The sequence below is a fragment of the Ooceraea biroi genome, chromosome 10 (assembly GCF_003672135.1).
Source record: "Ooceraea biroi isolate clonal line C1 chromosome 10, Obir_v5.4, whole genome shotgun sequence".
Classification (NCBI taxonomy): domain Eukaryota; kingdom Metazoa; phylum Arthropoda; class Insecta; order Hymenoptera; family Formicidae; genus Ooceraea; species Ooceraea biroi.
Genome location: NC_039515.1, coordinates 13440064 through 13460265, shown reverse-complemented (window position 1 = coordinate 13460265; position 20202 = coordinate 13440064). Strand labels below are relative to the sequence as shown.

The 20202-nt window shown below is 37.0% G+C and overlaps 1 protein-coding gene across 2 annotated transcripts in view; it reads left to right on the top strand.

The window, feature by feature from the left end:
* LOC105286039 overlaps positions 1-20202 on the top strand; it is an 84276-nt gene that overhangs the window by 50919 nt on the left and 13155 nt on the right. Inside the window, exons 1-2 of one of the 2 annotated variants that reach the window (XM_011350669.3) lie at positions 11893-12118; positions 15263-15355. In XM_011350669.3, coding sequence (XP_011348971.1) covers positions 12068-12118; positions 15263-15355 — 144 coding nt within the window. In that variant the 5' untranslated portion in view covers positions 11893-12067. Of the gene's footprint in view, positions 1-11892; positions 12119-15262; positions 15356-20202 lie in introns of those variants that run through there. The other variant, XM_011350668.3, reaches the window with a different exon arrangement.

Genomic DNA, 20202 nt, shown 5'->3' with positions numbered 1-20202 from the left:
ACAAATTATATCTTCATTCTCTATCTCGATTCTTATGCAGTCATTTCTTTGGTTCATCATTCCCGAGTCTAATTATATCCGAATACACTACTTACCCGCTGCGGCTCAAAATGCTACTGCACTACGATCCTGCTGCCGATTAATTTTTCGAGGAGATATGTATTTCGTGTCGTCTTTTTAACATCTTAGAATAATGCGATATTTAGAGCTCGTTATTGTTCTGTGAAATCATTTTCACGCTTATCATACGAGACGACTTTCGATTCGTCGTTTCAGCTTTTAGATTCGCCTTCTTTAGATCATAGTATTCTGTGCGATGTTCATCTAATCATACGTGCGTATGAACTGCCGAATACGAATGCGAATGCGTCGACGGGCTAAAGCTGTCTTACGTCTTCTTCAATGAGGTTGCCATAAATCATGGAAGATGCTGCAGTGTCCAAGCCGCTCTGTACCGGCATTTCTACCGACTGGCGTTGCTTAATCATTCCCTTTCACCGCGCGTGATTCGCAATCGCAAAGATCTGTGCGTGGGCTCGTCTGCCCCCGTTGGTTGGACATTTATTCGCGCTACTCTATGATCAATGAAACAACTCACTTTGGTTTAAGTCGATTCAAATTCTCAAAGAAATATTTCGCGTTTATTAGGCAACGTTATACATACAAATATTCAAGTATTTATACATAGTTTGATGCATAAAAATATTGTAAACTTGATGCATTAAGTACAGGTAAACTTGTTATTTCAATTAAAAATTGTTGTAGTTGTTTTATATACAATAGATTGAAGCCTGTTATTTTTCACGGCCTTAATTACGTGGTAATAATTGTATTTTGGAGACCTACCCGTGTGATTATTAACGCGGTAGAGATTCAGGACTGGAGATCTTCTTCGGCATGACTCGCTAAGTTAGTTTTTTATTATGTAATTCGTATGATAATCGGTAACCTTAAGATTCTTTACAAGCATCTAAAGCTGTTTCGAGTTGCGCATCTCTCTTAAGCAGCTCGGATGGCAACTGGAGCTCGCCGTTGCGACTTGTTTTATGGTATCATCTCAAATGTAATAGTTCTCACCACATTTGGGGTTTAAAAGCCGATCTCTGCCCACTACCAAGTTCACACATCGTTATACGCATTGGATCGCCTTTCTTTCAATCGCGCCACTGAATAGGCCGTCCCACCACGGTTTATTTATAAAGTTTGAACACAACTAGGTTGATAAGCAAAAGCAGGTATTGCATTCCCGACGCTCATCCCCCAATAACCTTCCCTTTACCATGCTCCTGTATATGACGTCGCTTTTTATTTACATATATATGTAGTCTCCCTTTCCGCCTTCCCTAAGTCGCTCGAATGAATGCAGTGTAACTTTCGTTGCCACCTGCTTCGTTTCGGCTAGCGCGTTTTTCGAAAGATCTCGACGAAAAAGGCGGCGTTTTTTCTCGAATCTCTATCTTCTGGTAAGAGTTTAAGTATATATAAATGTAATCGGTGAATCCTTGGCATTCACTATTAAAAAATTGTACTAACACTTTGATAGATGGTTATGAAATTTTTTTATTCAGTTCTCGCATATCGAAGGTATATCGACGTGTTTCCGGTGCCATGCATGCAATCCCAATTTATTTGGCAATATTTGCAACGCCCTGCTATGCAGATAAGAGCCACTACCCAGCAGCAGATGCACGGTAAACCTTACTGTGCATGCTGGGATATAGGTTGTACTGCCGGTTCTGAAATTAGCTACAAAAATGATTCTTGATAACTTCGTTCCTTTTTATAATAAAAGTATTGATCTATTAAGTAGATTAATATCTTGACTCGTAATAATTTGAACATTTCGAGTTCGTGAGGATAATGAGCAGAATGAATTCTTGAATGCTTGGCGTTTTTTCTCGTGGCTTTTAGCGCACTATGAATTTTTCGATAGGCGAAATTAGCGTCACCATGATGTTTCATGGCCTCACCTTACAATAGTTCTTATGCGAAACGCTGATACGGCCTGTTTACCAAGTGCAAACGCAAATAATCCAGAGTGTTTAAATAATTTAAATAAACTGCTTTGACATTGGTTGACTGTTGTCTGTTTGAGTTCGATTTCTTGTTATCCTGCAAGTAAAAATATAACTTAAATTTTCGTACTTTGATCAAATATAAAATATATTTGCTTCATGTAGAACTGCTGGCTATGGAATCTATTATCTCTTTATAAATAATTGTTTTATTTAAAATGATGAGAAAAAAGATAATAGCTATTGGAGAAATACTAGGGACGTCCTGGAGAGCTTCGTTTCGAAAATTGAACCATTTCTGGCGCTATGCCGTTTAGAATATTTTTCTACAGTCCTCTTATTGCTTGTTCGTGTTCTCGTGCTTTTCCATGAAGAAAGTCATTCATTTGTTCCCACCAAGACATAGTGCGTCTGGGAAAATCTTCAATACGATAGCAGACCGGACTAAATATTGGTGTCTCTCTCTGGTAGTTAGGTAAGGTTATTGCAGATAAACCGATACTTACAGAGATCAGAATCGTCATTGATATTTTCATTAATAAATAATAGCATGCTTTTGTGGTGTGCAAAAAGTATTCTACAAACACTACAAAAAAAAACTTTGAACGTGTTTGCTCTCTTTTATGATCATATTTTTGTTCTTCTTAAGTATGATCTTTTTTTACTTTGCGATGATAATTGATTTCATGTTGTAATATTTTTTATTGTATCTCTAATCCTTCCTTACAGCTATCGTACGGTGGCGCCGCCGAGCAGATCTTTTCAACAGAAACTGGTTTGTGATGCTGCGACCATGGACCACTCTCGCTTACATTTCATCTGATCTCGGTCCGCGCGTCCACGGAAGAACAAAGAACCGCTCACTCGTACACTTCGAGGAGAGCTCTTTCGAACGTACGCAGCGTGTCCCAAATCTCAGTGCGAATAACAGAAATCCAGATTTTATCATGCAATTTCTTCAGAATTCTAAAAAGATGTATTGTTAAATAACACGATGCATAATAATTGCAGGAATGTATTGCGCAAAATATATAAACTGCTATTTTTGATTTATATTTCCTATACAAGTACAACAATGTTACAGTTGCAAATGCAAGATTCGATTTAGCATAATACTTTCAAAGAAATCGTTTATAAATGAGCAGTTCTTTAGCGATGCGAGAGACATTAAGTTTTTTGAAAGAGTAAGTGGTAATAACATCATCGGCGCAGCAGCATGGCGGCGTCCAGCGGACCATCTTCCCGCCAAGATGGCTGGCGTTGAAATCACCCTTGGTAAATTCGCGGAACCGCGCGCCAATGGCGATCTTTCCCGCGCCGCCTTTGTCCTTGGACATTTTTTCACGAAAAGCAGGAACGGTGGTAAAGGTCAGCCCGGTGGAATTATCGAGATGTTTCTTTCACGGTTCTTGCTTACAATGCAATACGCAAAGATGATTTTGCAATCTACTCTGGTTTGACTGAAAATCGTAGTGTATATCATGGCGCTACATGTATGAAATAAAATATCGCACTCTTGCTTCAAAAGTGTCACAACTCAAAACTTACAACTTTTCACAAAGCGCAGAAAACTGTTTTTGAACATACCAACACATTATTTTGTTAATAAGATTTATCAGTAAGAAGAAAACGCTCATTACTTAAGGTCAATAGGTATTATATCAGTTTGAATATATAACTACCACGTATCTTTTGAGTTGTGATAGTTTTAATGTATTTCTCAGATGCGTATGACTTTATTATTTTTCGTTATCATACTTTTGTAGAGTGAAATTTATAGCTGTGTCACTTATGATCGGTCGAGTAGGGTGGTTTTTGGAATCGTTTCATAGTATTAATTCGAAATTCGAAATTTTTGAGTTGTGACACTTTTGAAGCAAGTGTGCGATATGACGACTATGTAAGTTTTGCAAATTGTCTGTGTTATATAAAAAAATTCTGATTTATATAATGCAAATACATAAGTAATAATAATTAATAAATAAATGATTGTTTTTCGAATAAATATCGTGTCCCTCTTCAACCATACTTTCTTCAATATTTTATTATTCCACGAAATCGATCACGAGTTAACTTATCGATTAATCTGACGAACCATGAATGCAAGCAGTCAGACAATGGAATATCTGATTCTTACTGTGAAAGAGGAGACCACAGAGTCCGATAGCTCGAAGTGAACTTATTTTCCTAATATCCATCTCGATTTTCTCTCAAGTAACTTTAAAAGAAATCTTGAACAGCGTATCGTGAGTGATAAGTAATATTTGATAATCTTATTTTTATGATTTTCTATATATAAAGAAATTTCTCTTTATATATATATGTCACAATCGATAAAAGGATATTTAATATAATCGGAAAGGAAATTTCATAAGAAACAGTGACAATTATTTCTGTTCGGAGAAGGATAACGATCCTGATCTGAAAATTGTCCGCCTTTTGTCGAGGAAATAGGTATCTACATAGAAGATAAATATTAATATTGATTCGATTTCAGGAAAATGTCAAAAAATAGTAATATCGTGAAGCTCATGCTTAGATAAAAAGTTTGGATTAATAGTGCTAATCGTGAAAATGTTTGGTCCCGTAAATTCTGCTGTATTCGTTGATCGAAGCGTTCGTGATGTCTAATAATGATATGTAATCTCTTTTGATGCAAAAATTACAGCTACTTCTGGGCCACCTACGGCGTGTTCTGAGTTGTAAACATGGAAGTACGCGGGACAATTTGGCGAAGCCCGTCCACGACGATGCAATACACTTTTACTCCAGTTTGAATCGTGGAACCGGTTTTCTCTCTCGTAACAGGCCTCCTTTACTACCCACGTATACAACTCGACTCCATCGCCTTGCCTCTCGGAAAACCGGTTCTCCGTCGATCCTTCTCTCGCGCGTAGTCTCACCTTCTCTCCCTCCCCTTCTCAGTCCCTTCATCTTTCCATTTTTTTTTTCAGGTAGCGCAGCCTTCTATAGGCTATACGAAAACAACGGGTTTTCTCCGCTCGCTGGAGACCATGGCTCCTCTGGTGCGCGGCTTAAAATGCCTATCAGCTGTATTATCTATCGAGTGCGTTACGTTCATCTCCCTTTCGCCATTGCCACGTAACCCACTTCTGTTCGCAACCAATTTTTCTCTATTATCGAAATATGCCTGACGTAATGTTTTCTTTTTCTAAGGGTGAATAGACAAAACCGTGAAATCGACATAATCGCGCTGAAACGTAGCGTTTCAAGTGAATGTCGCAGAACGGTTTAATGACTCTCGCGGAAGTAACTGATAGGAAATCTGTGTCATATTAATATCCAGGGCATTCTCATTACGATTGACGAGCGAATGCTGGAGCGGATACGTTCACCGAGACTTCCACGTGAATCGCGCGCGATTGCGCATTGCAAAAGCATTTTTGCGCAAGTTCCGCTCTTTCGCGCGTTCGATTCCAGAAATATTCTCGATATCGCCTCGCACTGTTATTAAATCAAACGATGATGCCTCCTCAATTCCGACGTCAGGCCACGTGCGTGTACGCATCGCCGTACGTCGTATATGCCGCTTCGTGGACCATCGCCATCAGCGTGAAGGAAACCAGTTTTGCCCTCGCGCTGCCGTTCTCTTCGCTGGCTCTTCTTCGTGGCACTTTGCTTCTTTTTTCTTCGTCGTCGTCGTGTTTTTCTTTCTCTTCTTATCGTGGTGAACGGCGCACGTGCGAGTAGCACCTCGGAAAGTGGAGGTGATCCGACTAGCACGCGCAAAGAAGGGGTAGACAATGGTGGATATCATGAAAGTCCCCGAAGTAAAACTGGCCAGCAACGGTATATTGTTACTCGTACTCACGTTGTCCGCTTTTCGAATCTCGAAACATTTCTGCCGAAACAAGTCTTATGTTGTACGATAAGCGCCGCTAAAAAATAAACGAATTGGTTTACGATTGTTTCTTGTCGTGATTTGTGAATAATTTATAAGTTTTATAACAAGAGTATTCTCGCTATCTTAAAAATCCGTTTTCCAAATTGATTCGCATTCCGCAAATCCGATTGACTCGCAAATCCAGTTATTCTCATCTCTTAGATTTAGATCCGCAATCCGATCTAACGTGGTCGTCGCATACTTGATGTCCGATGGCAATCAACACGAGATTGTTCTTTTCCTCAGATAATTATACCGATTATCTTGAGGTTGTTGTCGTAGAAAGGAATTCGCCCACTAAACCCTGTAGGAAACGATTCAGCTGCAGGTGCACGTAGATGCAGTGATTGCACCTTCCCCTTCTCTCCGCACAATTTGATATCAATGTGTTCAACTTACCTCTTATTTCCGTCCGTAGTTGTAGCACATGCATATTATTTCACGATGTGCTGAAATATCTACATAAGAAATACAATTCTCATTAGAGAATCATTAAAATGCCTTAAGTGCACATGCGAGAAATAAAATGTCCTATAAAAAATAAATATAAAGAATTTATATATTGAGTAGCTGTAGAAAAATAATGTTATGTGCTAAACATAATGTCGAAACTCTTATTTGCGATCAGAGAATATATCGGATGTTAGCGGTATACCTTTCTAGACTGTTATCTTTTTATGGGAAATGTCCGCGCATTCATTTACCTAACAACTTTCCGGCTAAACCATACTAGCTATGCAATCTTGGGTCTACAGTTATAGCAAAAGTTGCGCATATGTGCGCATATGGTTCTAGTAACCTGGTCTATTTAGTAATGCTCACGTTTTCGTAATGAGGCAATCTGTTGTAATCATACAGATTTTATTAATTCCCGCAAGTTCAGCTACTAATTTTTTCATGAAAAAAGCATCAAGTTCTTCAATGATATGCATTTTTTATTAGGTATCCTTGTAATATGTGAAAGAAGCTTATTCCCGATTTATTGATATGCTTATTGAAATATTGCGTAATCAATTAAACATCATTTTATATCAGCGCATTTTGTACTCTTACACTCGTTTGTAAGATTACACGCTCATGCGGTGTCGTGTCATTCGTTGAATATAAAACCAAGTCCACTCGTGACAGACTGATCGCAAATTATATCTCATTCCTATCTCGATTCTTAATGGCAGTCATTTCCTTGCTTCATCATTCCCCGAGCAAATATAATCCGAACACTACTTACCCCGCTGCGCTCAAAATGCTCTGCATACGATCCTGCCGATTAATTTTTCGAGGAGATATGTATTTCGCTTCGTCCTTTTTTAACATCTTAGAATAATGCGATATTTAGAGCCTCGTTATTGTTTTGCTGGAAATCATTTGTCACGCAGCAACGAGACGACTCCGATCGTCGTTTCAGCTTTTAGATTCGCCTTTTAAGATCTAGATTCTGCTGGATGTCATAACAAGATGACTGCGAAACGAATGCGAAGCGTCGACGGGCTATAGCTGTTTCTACGTCTTCTTCAATGAGGTTGCATAAATCATGGAAGATGAGCAGTCCAAGCCGCTGTACCGGCATTCTACCCGACGCGTTGCACGTGAAATCATTCCCTTTCACCGCGTGATTCGATCGCAAAGATCGAGAATGCGTGGCTCGTCTGCCCCGTGGTTGACATTTATTCGCCGCTACTCTATGATCCAAGAAACAACTCACTTTGGTGATTTCAAGTCGATCAAATTCGAGATTCAAACAAATATCTTCGCGTTATTGGCAACGTTATACAACAAAATATCAAGTATTTATAATAGTTTGATGCCATAAAATATTGTAAACTTGATGCATTAAGTAACAGGTAACCTTGTTATTTCAATTAAAATTGTTGTAGTTGTTTATATACAATAGATTGAAGCCTGTAAAATATTTTCACGCTAATACGTGGTAATAATTGTATTTTGGAGCCATACACGGTATAACGCGGAGAATCAGGACTGGGAGATCTCGCAGACGCTAAGAGTTTTTATCGTAATTCGATGATAAGCGGGTAACTTAAGATTACAGCATCTAAAGCTGTCTCTCGAGTTGCGCACTCGAAATTAAACACTCGGATGCAACTGGAGCTCGCCGTTTGCGACGGTATCATCTCAAATGTAAATAGTTCTCACACATGGGGTTAAAAGCCGATCGCCCACTACCAAGTCACACATCGTTGAATACGCATGGATCGCTTCCTCAATCGGCGCACCTGAAAGCCCGTCCCACCACGGATTAACAGTTTGAACAGTCAACCCTCAGGTTGATTCAAAATGCAGCAGGTAGCTTCACCGACCCCAATAACCTTATACCCTTATACCTGCTCCTTTGTATATACGTACCTGCTTTTATATACATATATATGTAGTCTCCCTTTCCGCCTTCCCTTAAGTCGCTCGAATGAATGCAGCGGAACTTTCGTTGCACCTGCGTTTCGGCTAGCGCGTTTTCGAAGATCTCGACGAAAAAGGCGGGTGTTTCTCGAATTCTCTATCTTCTGAAATTTAAGATATATAAATGTAATCGGTGAATCCTGGATCACTATAAAAATTGTACATAACACTTTGAGATGGTTAATGAAATTTTTTATTCGTTCTTCGCATATCGAAGGTAACGACGTGTTTCCGTGCCATGCCATGCAACATATGGCAATATTTTGCTTGCAACCGCCTGCATCGCAGAAGAGCACTACGAGACAGCAGATGCACCCGTGAAACCTTACATGTGCATGCTGAATAACACTTGGATATAGGTATTGTACTGCCGGTTCTGAAATTAGTACAAAAATGTCTGATAACTTCGTTCCTATTATAATAAAAGTATTGATCTATTAAGTAGATTAATAACTTGACTCGTAATAATTTGACATTTCGAGTCGTGAGGAATAATGAGCAGAATCCGTTGAATCTTGAAGTGCGTTGGCGTTTTTCTCGTGGCTTTTACGCCTACGTGAAGATTTTTTCGATAGGAAATTAGCGTTCACCATGAAGTCGTTTCATGCCTCACCTCAAACAATAGAATCTTATGCGAAACGCTTGATACGGCCTGTTTACCAATGCAAAACGCAATAAATCCAGAGTGTCTTTAAATAATTTAAATAAACTGCTGACATTTTAACGGTGACACTGATCTTCTGTTTGAGTTCGATTTCTGTATCTGCAAGAAAAATATAACAAGTGTAATTTCGTACTTTGATCAAATATAAAATAAGCAATTTGCTTCATGTAGAACTGCATAATCTATTATCTTTATAAAATTGTTTTAAATGTAAATTTAAAAATGAGAGAAAAAAGATAATAGCTTTGGAGAAATACTTAAGGGAACGTCCTGGAGAGTTCGTTTCGAAAATGTAACCATTTCTGGCGCCATGCCCGTTAAGAATAAGATTTTCTACAGTCCTCTTTGCTTGTCCGTGTCTCGCTTTTCCATGAAGAAAGTCATTCATTGTTCCCACCAAGACAAGTGGCGTCTGGAAATCTTCAAACGATAGCAGACACGGACAAATCTGGTGTCCTTCTCTCTGTAGTAGGGAAGGTTATTGCAGTAAACCGATACTACAGAGATCAGAATCGTCATTGATATTTATTAATAAATAATAGCATGCATTTTGTGTGCAAAAAGTATTTCTACAAACACTACAAAAAAAACTTGAACGTGTTTGCTCTTCTTTTATGAATCATATTTTGTTCTTCTTAAGTATATCTTGTGCGTAAAAATTATTTTACTTTTGCGATATAATTGATTTTCATGTTGTAATATTTTCTTATTTATCTCTATCTTCTATTTTTTCTACAGAGTGTTATTAATACGATTAATACGGTACGATGCTTCTGAAATCTACTATCTCTTACATTAATCATTAATAAACGAATCGCTAATGATCCCACGAAATAACGCAGTCCTGTTATCGACTCATAACTATCATAGTTTTATATATTTTATTTATTTATTTACGACGAGTGACAACAAACAAACAAAGATATCGGTATCTTTGTATTTTTAGATACTGATTACTTGCGCACTGATAATTATCAAGCTGATTTCAGCCATGCAAATCCAGCATTTTTGCAGCGATGTTACGTTTCTGAGATTAATTTGCGATTAATGCACTATAAGCAGTTGAGGCGTAATGTTATTTACCTTGTTTATTCGATACATAATCAACTACTTACAGCACAGCACAAATCAAAACGATTACGATACGACTGGAAGCTCGTCCATTGTGTCATTGATAAAAAAGTGCAGATTTTTACGCACGATGCTGTGTCATATCATACATTCACTGTGCTCGCAGTTGTCACATGTATCCAGCGTTCTCCACGAGACGGGGTTCAAAGTACTTTTATGTACAATGCAATTGCGCTACCGTGGGCCTGCATGCGCTCTGTTGCAATAACTGGTATCGTAATAACTCCCCGCCTTTCTTGCCATTGTGCCGATCCTCGAAAAAATTCGCACGCGTGTATCGATTGCTATCGAAAGTACGGCCATGTGCAAGCGCTAACTGTAAAAAAAAGAAAGATTCTCGTGTTACCATTGTATGGCAGCAAGCAACTCCTCTGCCGACAGCTGCTCTCGCAGCATTGCAGCTAAAAGACGGTATTTTATCACAAATATCGTAATCGCTTCAATATAATTGCAGCAATTATGCTGCGCTTGAAATCTTTACTCTACCTACGGCGAACCTTGTAATAATCTTGTACGACGGGAGGACACCTCCGTTCTTTCTCTCTTTTTTTCGAAATGGGAGAAATAAGTGTTTTTCTTTTAATAATATAAAATATACAATGTTTTATTATACCTGATTAATAAAACAAGGAAACATTTTCTTTTTAAATGTAGTTGAAGTTCCCTTGCACGTCATAATTTATATTGTCAATCGTACATCACACTGATCGAAGATCTAGTAACTATGAGGGGAAAGAGAGAGTTCCCAAATTACCTGTTCATTCTTTCCCGAATCAAATTGCGTAACGATCTCTCGTAGCAGCGTAGCGTAACGTAAAACGTTGTCAGTCCCATGATTCCCTCTCTTGTCCGTCTCATTCGCTGTCCCCACTCTTTCTACTTCTTCTTCGTCCCTACCCCTCATTCCGATCTTCTTCCGTAGTACTTTGTGTTCAGTATTTCCCCTTTCCGCTCCACCGAAAATCTAGTCTCGCCCCACTCCTATGCGGTTTATTCTACCCCTCCTTTCCTTCTACTCTAAGCCGACTGACCCCGCGCCTCTCACCCACGCCGGTCTCGTAGTAAAAATGGCCGATGCTTGTGTAGACTGTAGTAAACGTGTTAGGGTCGGATCTCCAAAGCTTTGCCTTTGTAGATGATAATGAATTGCGATAGATGGTTACACCTACAAAAACATATTTTATTTTTAGTTTATCTATTTGATCAAATGTGTAGCTTATTTTTTATTATTGTCTTATTGCACTACACTGTATTAACATAGAATTTTATTGAAGAACATACTAAAACTCGTCATAATATTATATGTTATTCTTACACACACACAACTTATAATTATACGTATTTTAAAGTGTATTAAAGTTATCTCTTGACACTGGAGTATACCATCTTACTGAAATGACTCTTAAAAATTGACTAAAGTTTAATGCATTTTAATGGATTAATAAGAACTCACGCATCTCTCACGCATTATGCATAATTATACAACAAAATAAAACTTAGGAAAGTCGCCTTCGGCTAACTCATGCGACGATCTCCCGCGCGTTTACGCGCGGTAGGGATGCGTCCCTGTGAGTCCCCGTCGTATTACAGCATACTATACATCGCACTACAGTAGATACGAACAGGCCCACGACCGCGTTCACCGGTCCCGGCGCGTTTCCGTACCTGTCCGCAAGAGTTCTGCGTGGCGTTGTCGTCGCTCTTCAAGTCCCCCGGCTCCGTCCGAGCATTGTTGCATCGACGCCCGCTTAAGAGAGTACTTTGCGCGATCGCATCGTGTCTGCCGTTTTCTCAATTTTGTTTTGGAAATTGGTGTGCAGTACAGTGTAATTGATGATCGATACGATCGTCGATGATTCCCGAAAGTTTCGCCGTGGATTTTCATGACGGAATAACGGTGACGGATCATTTCTGTGAACTGGAGCAAACCGATCAGCAGCTATGAAGCAGGATCATAAGCCACGGAGACAGGCGCTCTTCCAGATTGCTAAGGTTTGATCCGGCGTTTCTTTTTTCTATCCCATTTTCTACCGTCTCATTCGAATACTCTTGGCTCGTTTGGCTGCCGTGGAACTAAACATCATTGCATGGTTCAATATCGCGCGATAACGCGTACATACCGTTATGCCTATCCTACCACCAAGTACCTGTTGATTCTCAGAACATTCATGGCGTGTAAATTGTCTCACGGATATCGATGTCGATATCCTTGGTTCTTGGTATAGAGAAGAATCGCACGAATCGACCTTTATTATATTATTATTTTTAGTCATACATCTTAATATGTTTATGATGGCGTGTTCTGTTGTGACAGAAGAACGTTTCGCAGACGGACGTTTCGCTACGACAAGGCAACATACATATTTTGATATGTGAATCGATTTCTGATATTGTCTTAAATTGTCAACTATTGTATTGTAAAAAATGAAATTAAAATATTTATTTATTATTAATTTTGATATCAATTATTACTATATTAATTATTATTAATTATTTATAAGAATTATTACAAAACGTATTGTGTAAAAGTATATAATAGATTGATTCAATTATCTGCATAGTACTCGATAATATTATGTCACTATTTGCCATTGTTCATTGCATAAATTAAAATATTGTACAACGCAAGTATTTGTACAATACTGATTTATACAATATTCCGATCGTAGAAAGAATTAAGGTTGAGTCGCGAGAGGGGCGCGGTTACATGTATAAACCACAGTAGATAATTTATTTACGTAATTTTCCGATAATAACGTAGCGGCACTTTCCGTTCGTTGCACTGCAGAAAATCCCGCGGAATGCACAGCGCGCCTTTTTTCTGCTATCAATTAACCCGATTCAGCGCGAACCGTGCGACCTTACTCGCGCGCTAAAGTATGACGCCGACTGATTCATTGGTAGATAACGATTTAACTTATCGATTTAAGTGATCACCATTTCTTATATATAGCCGAATTATTTGGAAAATTCTTTATCATTTAGGAAAATTAAAAATGCGATTGCCCAATCAATATGGCTATATCGTAATCAGATATCTAGGGTTGCTGAAAATACGCGGCAAAGCGATCTGTACAATGGCTTCTATCTTATTATAGTATGATAAATAATAATGAAAATATCCATTAAAAAATATAAGCCCTCAAACAACTTACCGAAGGTCACTAATCGAGACAATAAAACGGATAAAAGAGACAAAATTCGATAAAAAGAGACTTGGATGATTTTTATTATGTTTGTAGACACGAATGATATTAAGCTCGGTAATAGTACCGCTGTGAAAAATATCTCGCACGATCGTCACGCAGCAGTAACTAGGTATTTGGAGCGCTTTGAAATTCTCATCTGCGCGCAAACGCACAATTCATGCGATAATTCTTAAATTTTTTCTTAACATGCTCGGATGAACAGTAAATTATGCGAAGAGTAGTAGACGCATATTTCAATCGTTTGTTAAATCCTTCATTACATATAGAGTTACTATTGTTTTATAATATACAAGATTGTGATGCTGCATTATTAGTAAATTAAACGTAATGATATTTCATATTAATAATATAGTTAGAAAGTTTGATCCTTTCGCACTTTTTTGAGACATAATATAGACATATTAATGGTAATGTAATAAAACAATACAGATATAACAAAGTATATTAGAAATTTGATTGTAAAATTAGTCGTATTTTTATATATGTTCTATTTTAAATTTATTTAATTGTACGATGATTTTATTATTTGCAATTATAATCTCTTGATTATATACGATATGACTAAACAATCATTGGATTAATAAGAATTAACAACCGTTACCGCCAAGCCTCTCGCAGGTTTCTGCTGCTAATTGGTTCGCGCGTTGAGTAGCAAACCAATTAACAGGTATCGAAGCGCGCTTGAGACACGAGTGTGCTTTATGAAATTATAATCTTGCAGTGAATTTTTAGTAGAGAGAAGAGAAGCATCATTGTATAATTAATAAGCAATGAAATAAGAGAATAAAGAAGATATGCATAAGCTATTTCCTTAGAAATAAATCTTTTTAGAAATACGATTTGATCAATCTTATGTCAAAATATTATAAATAAGGATATTATTATAAGAGATAAAATATATATTTTATTAAACAATTATATGAGATTTATTAATGTTTATAGAATCTTCAAAATTTTTATTATTGAAAGTTAATTTTTATTATTTTCAAACTTTCGTATTATATTACCTATGTTCTTTTCTTCGCGACTCTTTTTGTTCGTCTTCTCGATATATGCCCGTTCAACGAGAATACTTTCTACGGAAGCATTGGCTTTCAGACATGAGTCTAATACGATAATAAAAGAAATTTTATCGCGATTGTTATTCCATTACCTTATTATACATATAATTTTAACACATGTTAATGTATGAACATGATGTATGTTTATATTTTTTCTTCCTCTAAAAAATGTTATTACAAATATTGAACTTACGAAAAGACATTTATACACGACAATTTAGATATTTCAAAAGAATTTTTGTCTGTGAAAAACACCGATTTGATATTATTCTCAAAAGCGATTCGAATATTGTTTCGCGTCGTGAGATAGGAGGAAATCATGTTCCGCTATGCGGCAGAACATATACGCGGAAATCGTGATTTACTTTCCCCCGATATAATAATGCACTCACGATACGTCGAGCCACTGTCGGGTTGTAGATCGGTGCCATATAAGGTACCGACATATTTACATATTTGCCTGTGCACCCACGTGTTGCCTTTTTTGACTCGGTGCCGTACGCTAATGCAAAAGACGATTCATTCAGGATTAATTCAGAATTAAAGGTGAAATTTCATCACGCATAATGTTGCAGAACAAATAGTATATTTTATGCGGTTAAAATTGCTAGATATAGATATTCTATTCTAATATCTATGTATATAATATAAATTTTGCAAGTTTTGACTTTTGATACACATTATGCATATTAATATAAACTTTTAAATAATTTTATATAATTTTACATGTTATGTCACAGATATACGAAATATCTTTTCTACTATACTTTTACTAAAAACATGTATTTTGGGAATTATAAGTAGATTATATATTTGGAAAGAATTATAATTCTTGATAATTATCAAACTTCTCTATTTTATTTTAGGTCCTGTGGCATCTTGATATTTTTCGACGAAGCTTCAGAGAGCTTTCCGGACATGCCTGCATGCGAGAATCTTGCATCTTCTGCGCGCTCAAGGTAAGTCAATAAAAAAAGGGTATAAGAGAAAATAATTTTCTTGATATAATCGCTGATAAATATTTTATATAAAATATGGTTTAATAAATTTGCAAATTCAAATGAAGGCTGCGGTATAGTTGACGTTTCAAACACTTTCTATCTTATCTAAATATTGTTATCTAAATTCTATTTAAATATTTTTCTTCTTTCAATCAAGAGAAAGAAGGAAAAAGAGTTTTGAAGCATTTGAAGCATTAACTGGCCCGCAGCTTAAAATATGCGAATAGGAAGGTTGTTGAAGCGTCACTTCTGTTTTTGTTTTCCATTAATTTTAATTATATCTTGCAATTACGCGCGACAAAATCAATGATATCGTTTCTAATGATAAATGTCCTAAGCGGCTGTCATCTTTATAATGACTGCCTTGACACTTTTATGTTTCGATGAGCTCTGGCGGTTTCTGGAGAGCTTTGACGATTTTTAACAACGAAAAACAGAAACTTGGACAGGTTTCGCGCAAAGAATACAAACCAAATACTTTTCCGGACATATATTACCGGCCATATGAGAGCGAAAGAGCTTCAATGAGGGTCATCTGTTGAAATGATCCCACGGTAAGAGTAAAAATGGGGTGTGGCCAACAGATAATGCATCTTAATGTCTTACATGTGGGGAAAGTAAAGCTTGTTTTCCATTCAACAGGCAAGCTATTCTTTGGCATATTTATACCACGTCTATAATGCAAATGTATTCACTCAAACGATAATTACGTCAGAAACATTAATTTTGCTGATGCGTTTATTATTCTATTGTTTATTCTTATGTATATATTTATATTATATTTATTATACAGGGTGTCCCAGACCTACCGTATAAGCCGTTAATAGTAGAATCCTGAGTTCATTTGAGGAGACGAAGATCCTAATGCCAAAATATCGAGGCTACTATAGTTTTTAAACGGGAAAAGTTTAAAGTTCACTAATCAGCTTGTCAAAATTTCGCACGCTCAGGGACATCGCACATCAAAAGGACCTTGTACATTTTCCTAATAAAACTCGTATCTCTAGTAATTTTTATATAATACTATCAAGTTATCAATTCCGAATATAAAAAAGCATTAGAAATGATTCATCGAAATATTAATGGGACGAAGGCAACAGGTTTCCACTAGATTCCACTGGATCCATAGATCCGTGCAACAATAAAAGAAAAACGCAATTAAATCCACGTTACAGATTAAAAATCTTCTGTTGATAGTTGCACGGATCTACAGTGGAAACCTTGACTTGATTCACTATCATATCATTTTCACATCCTGTGCAATTATGTAGGAATATGATCAACCATTGTAATGGATTCCACGAACCTTGTACCAATGACGTTCTCGCTTTTCGTTCGTGATTGCTGAGGAACGCCGCGGCATAGCAGTGCGTTGGTCCATCATGGCGAGCGTTACCTGCTTTTACGTGGAGGGTCAGCCATTCTATCCACGAGAAGGATCTAGCTTTAAGTTAGATGACACAGTAACATCGCACATTTGAGGCTACTCGAGAAATAGGTGGAAATGCGAATCCCTTCTCGATCTTCTCACGGGGTTAATTAGCAATCTTGAAAGTTAATTGCCCTGGTCTAGAGTACCGAGCGTGATTCAAGCGTAGGAACAATCACCTGTTGGAAGAACGTGTACCCTTCGTTGTTACCAGATTTGTTTTTCAAGTAATTTTGCACAAACTTACCATAATTCGCGTTCTAATTTATTCTATTCTTCTATTCTAATTTACCAAGGCTCACTCCTCTACTACTGTTAAAGAGCGTTACAACATTTGACACAATCAAAACAGAAAAAACATTTGACACAAACGTGTGACAATTGGCATAGGTGTATGACTCTTATGTAGATAATGACGATGTTTTGTATCATTTAACATGTTCCCTGCCAAGCCATTTTTGAGTAGTTGTCATTTTTAGGTCATGTGTAGGTACAAAAACGGTACACACTAGAGTTTGATAAATATGTAAAAATTATCTATTTTTTCGCTTTTTGTGAGCTAGAGATTAATTGTTTAGTAAAGTAAATAGTGAAACTTGATGCAACTTAACAAACATCATCATAAAGCGTGTAATAGTGATACCAACAATTATTGTTTTGCACTTTACCAACGATAAGAATACTTGGCCTAAAAATGAGTTTCAATGTGTATCAGAAATGTACACGCGGCAAGAAACGTGTTAATGAGCGTTGTTAAAGTGTCACAAATGTAAATGCCCTTTAATGCCATTTATAATTAATCTATTTAATTGTGCAGTGTGATTGCGGCTTAGAATACAATGAAAAGACTGTTATATTTAAATCGAAGAAGAATCGTGACATTTGAGACAATAGCTTTCGGTTTTGGGTCTTGCCTTTCAGGTTAAATACCGTCGGGCAGGTAAGTTTTAGGACCCATTCTTGGTATACCTTACACAGGCTGATCGAAATCCCCTTCGCCAAGGACTTGAAATTATAGTTTGCGTAGAACATTTTCTCTTGCCCATTTATCGTTACCGGAAAATGGGCTTTCAGGATATATATATTTCCACCTTGACATTCATCAAAATAGATATCATTATCTCTTTTCAAGACGCATTTAGACGCGTTTTTATCTCATTGATATGCACAGGACATTTGGAAAGTTATTTTTACAGCATACACATAGGAAAACGGCAAATTTGTTTGTTAGTAAATATTGTGCTAATATATATTTTAACGTTGAAAACTGAAGTAAACATATATTACATTAACTTTAAGATCTTAATATTAAATTCCATAGCTTGATATTAAATAAGATCCTTATGGACCAAAGGATTTCCAAAAGATGATTCCTGCATGCCAACGTAGTGGCTCATATTCATGCTTAACGAAGAGTACAACCCTAATGGAATGTCTAAGATGATTCATCACGAATGCGTTTTGGAAGGGCGAGAATTCTGCGTCGAGTAACAAGAATCCTTTATCACAGGGCACGATCTTTCTCACCCGCGTGTCAACTCTTAAGGAATGTGCATATTGGAAATGTATCTTCTGACAGCGTAATTCCTGCAGTTTTCGTAAATATGAAATATGTTTGTTTGTTCAACTTAAAAATACCATTAGCGTTTGTTATCATTAGCGGCCGATCCAAGTTATATTGTTTTACTTAACCCAGGAAGCGAACGTTGTACCAACAATGCAATTTAGCTTTATAATTATTTATGAGACGTTAGACCGCCATAAAGTATTTCCTGTTTACCAATTTGCAATTCCTGAAAAGTCGGAATGACGGCTTAAACATTTATGTAGTCGTTGCATTACCAGATTTAGTCCTGACGCGACTGTGTGATATGAATCGTACAATGTCTCTAATAGCACAGATCATATCGGCATAATTCTTACATCTTTGCATGCTTCCTAATCCTGAATACAATTAGCAGTCAGATGGCAACAGTAATTGGTGTCTGTATGTATAATAATTAGGAAAAACCGTCGATTAAGAGCATTCGTTGACGTCGCTAAACAACAACCGTTAACTTCAGGAAATGCGTGATATACCTTGCAGTCTTGCTGAAAGCGCAATCTGTTACGTTTTTTATACGCTAGGACAATTCGTGGTAGAAATACGATTTATTACCTGCGAATTATCGCCTCGGTTACAGATACTTGATATAATTTCCTGCTATTATCGGATCATTTCCGGCCGGCGTCGATAGTTTCTTTAAACGTGCCTGGAGGACTGTTTTTCGAAGATGTATTCGAGCCTATACGAAAACGTATTTTATTTTATAACTAACAATATCAATCTTTTTTTGTTCTTTTTGCCTTATATAAAATTGATACAATCGTTTTTCGCACAGCAAGATCGAAACGCAGACAGGGAAGAGTTACCGTTATCATTTAAATACTCGTAGACACAAGTGCTTTACAGCAAACTTCGTTTGCATCCTGTCTTGTAAACGAAGGAGGAAGTGTTCCGAGTCCATTATACAAGTGGCTACTTCTCTTACACGACAGTGCCCACGCTTCTTGATTAAATAATATCGCCAACTAACGCAGTCTCTGTGTGGAACTGTGAAATCACGCCTCCGCAGTATATCACAAGCAGTATTAAGTAAAGTCTAAACACAAATCCAATCTTGTATTTTGTGCTTGATATTTTATTCGATTCCATGTATGTTATGAAAATGATTCAAGTGCACGTTATAGCATTTATTCATATTATAACATTATACATGTTTTTTATACATGTTATTTAATGTTATATTTAATGTTGTATTTAACAACAATGATGTAACTAAATAATGTTCTTTTTTCTCGTGACTTTTGTAACTTTATTCGATAAGCCTCAGGATAACTCTGTTTGTCCCCGAGATTGTCGAATTTGTTAATTTATGTTTTTGGATATATATATATATATATATATGTACGTATCTCAGTGCAGTATGATAGAGTGTCGCCCAATTTTCATTGGTAACGAAGAAGAAAATTAATGCAGTGAGAAAATATCAATAGAGATTCCAATTACTTTTTAAAATGGTCTGTTCAGGGTACGATCCACCTTATGTAATTAATAAAGTGACATTACAGCATCGTGATAATCTACATAAGAAAATATATAACTCGTTATGTGTAGCGAGAGAATTATTGTACATTGTAACTTTCTCCGATAGTTGGTTAGAAGAAAATATCTTGTTTTTTGCGGAGATTCACGACGATTGAATGGTTTATTTGGTTTGTCTTCTTCTTCTTCTGAAGTGGATCATCCCGAAAGCCTGAACGACTTACAGCCCTGGTTGGACCACCGGTCGTCCAGGTAGGTGAACGTAGGACAGCTAAACGGGTGACGTCATTG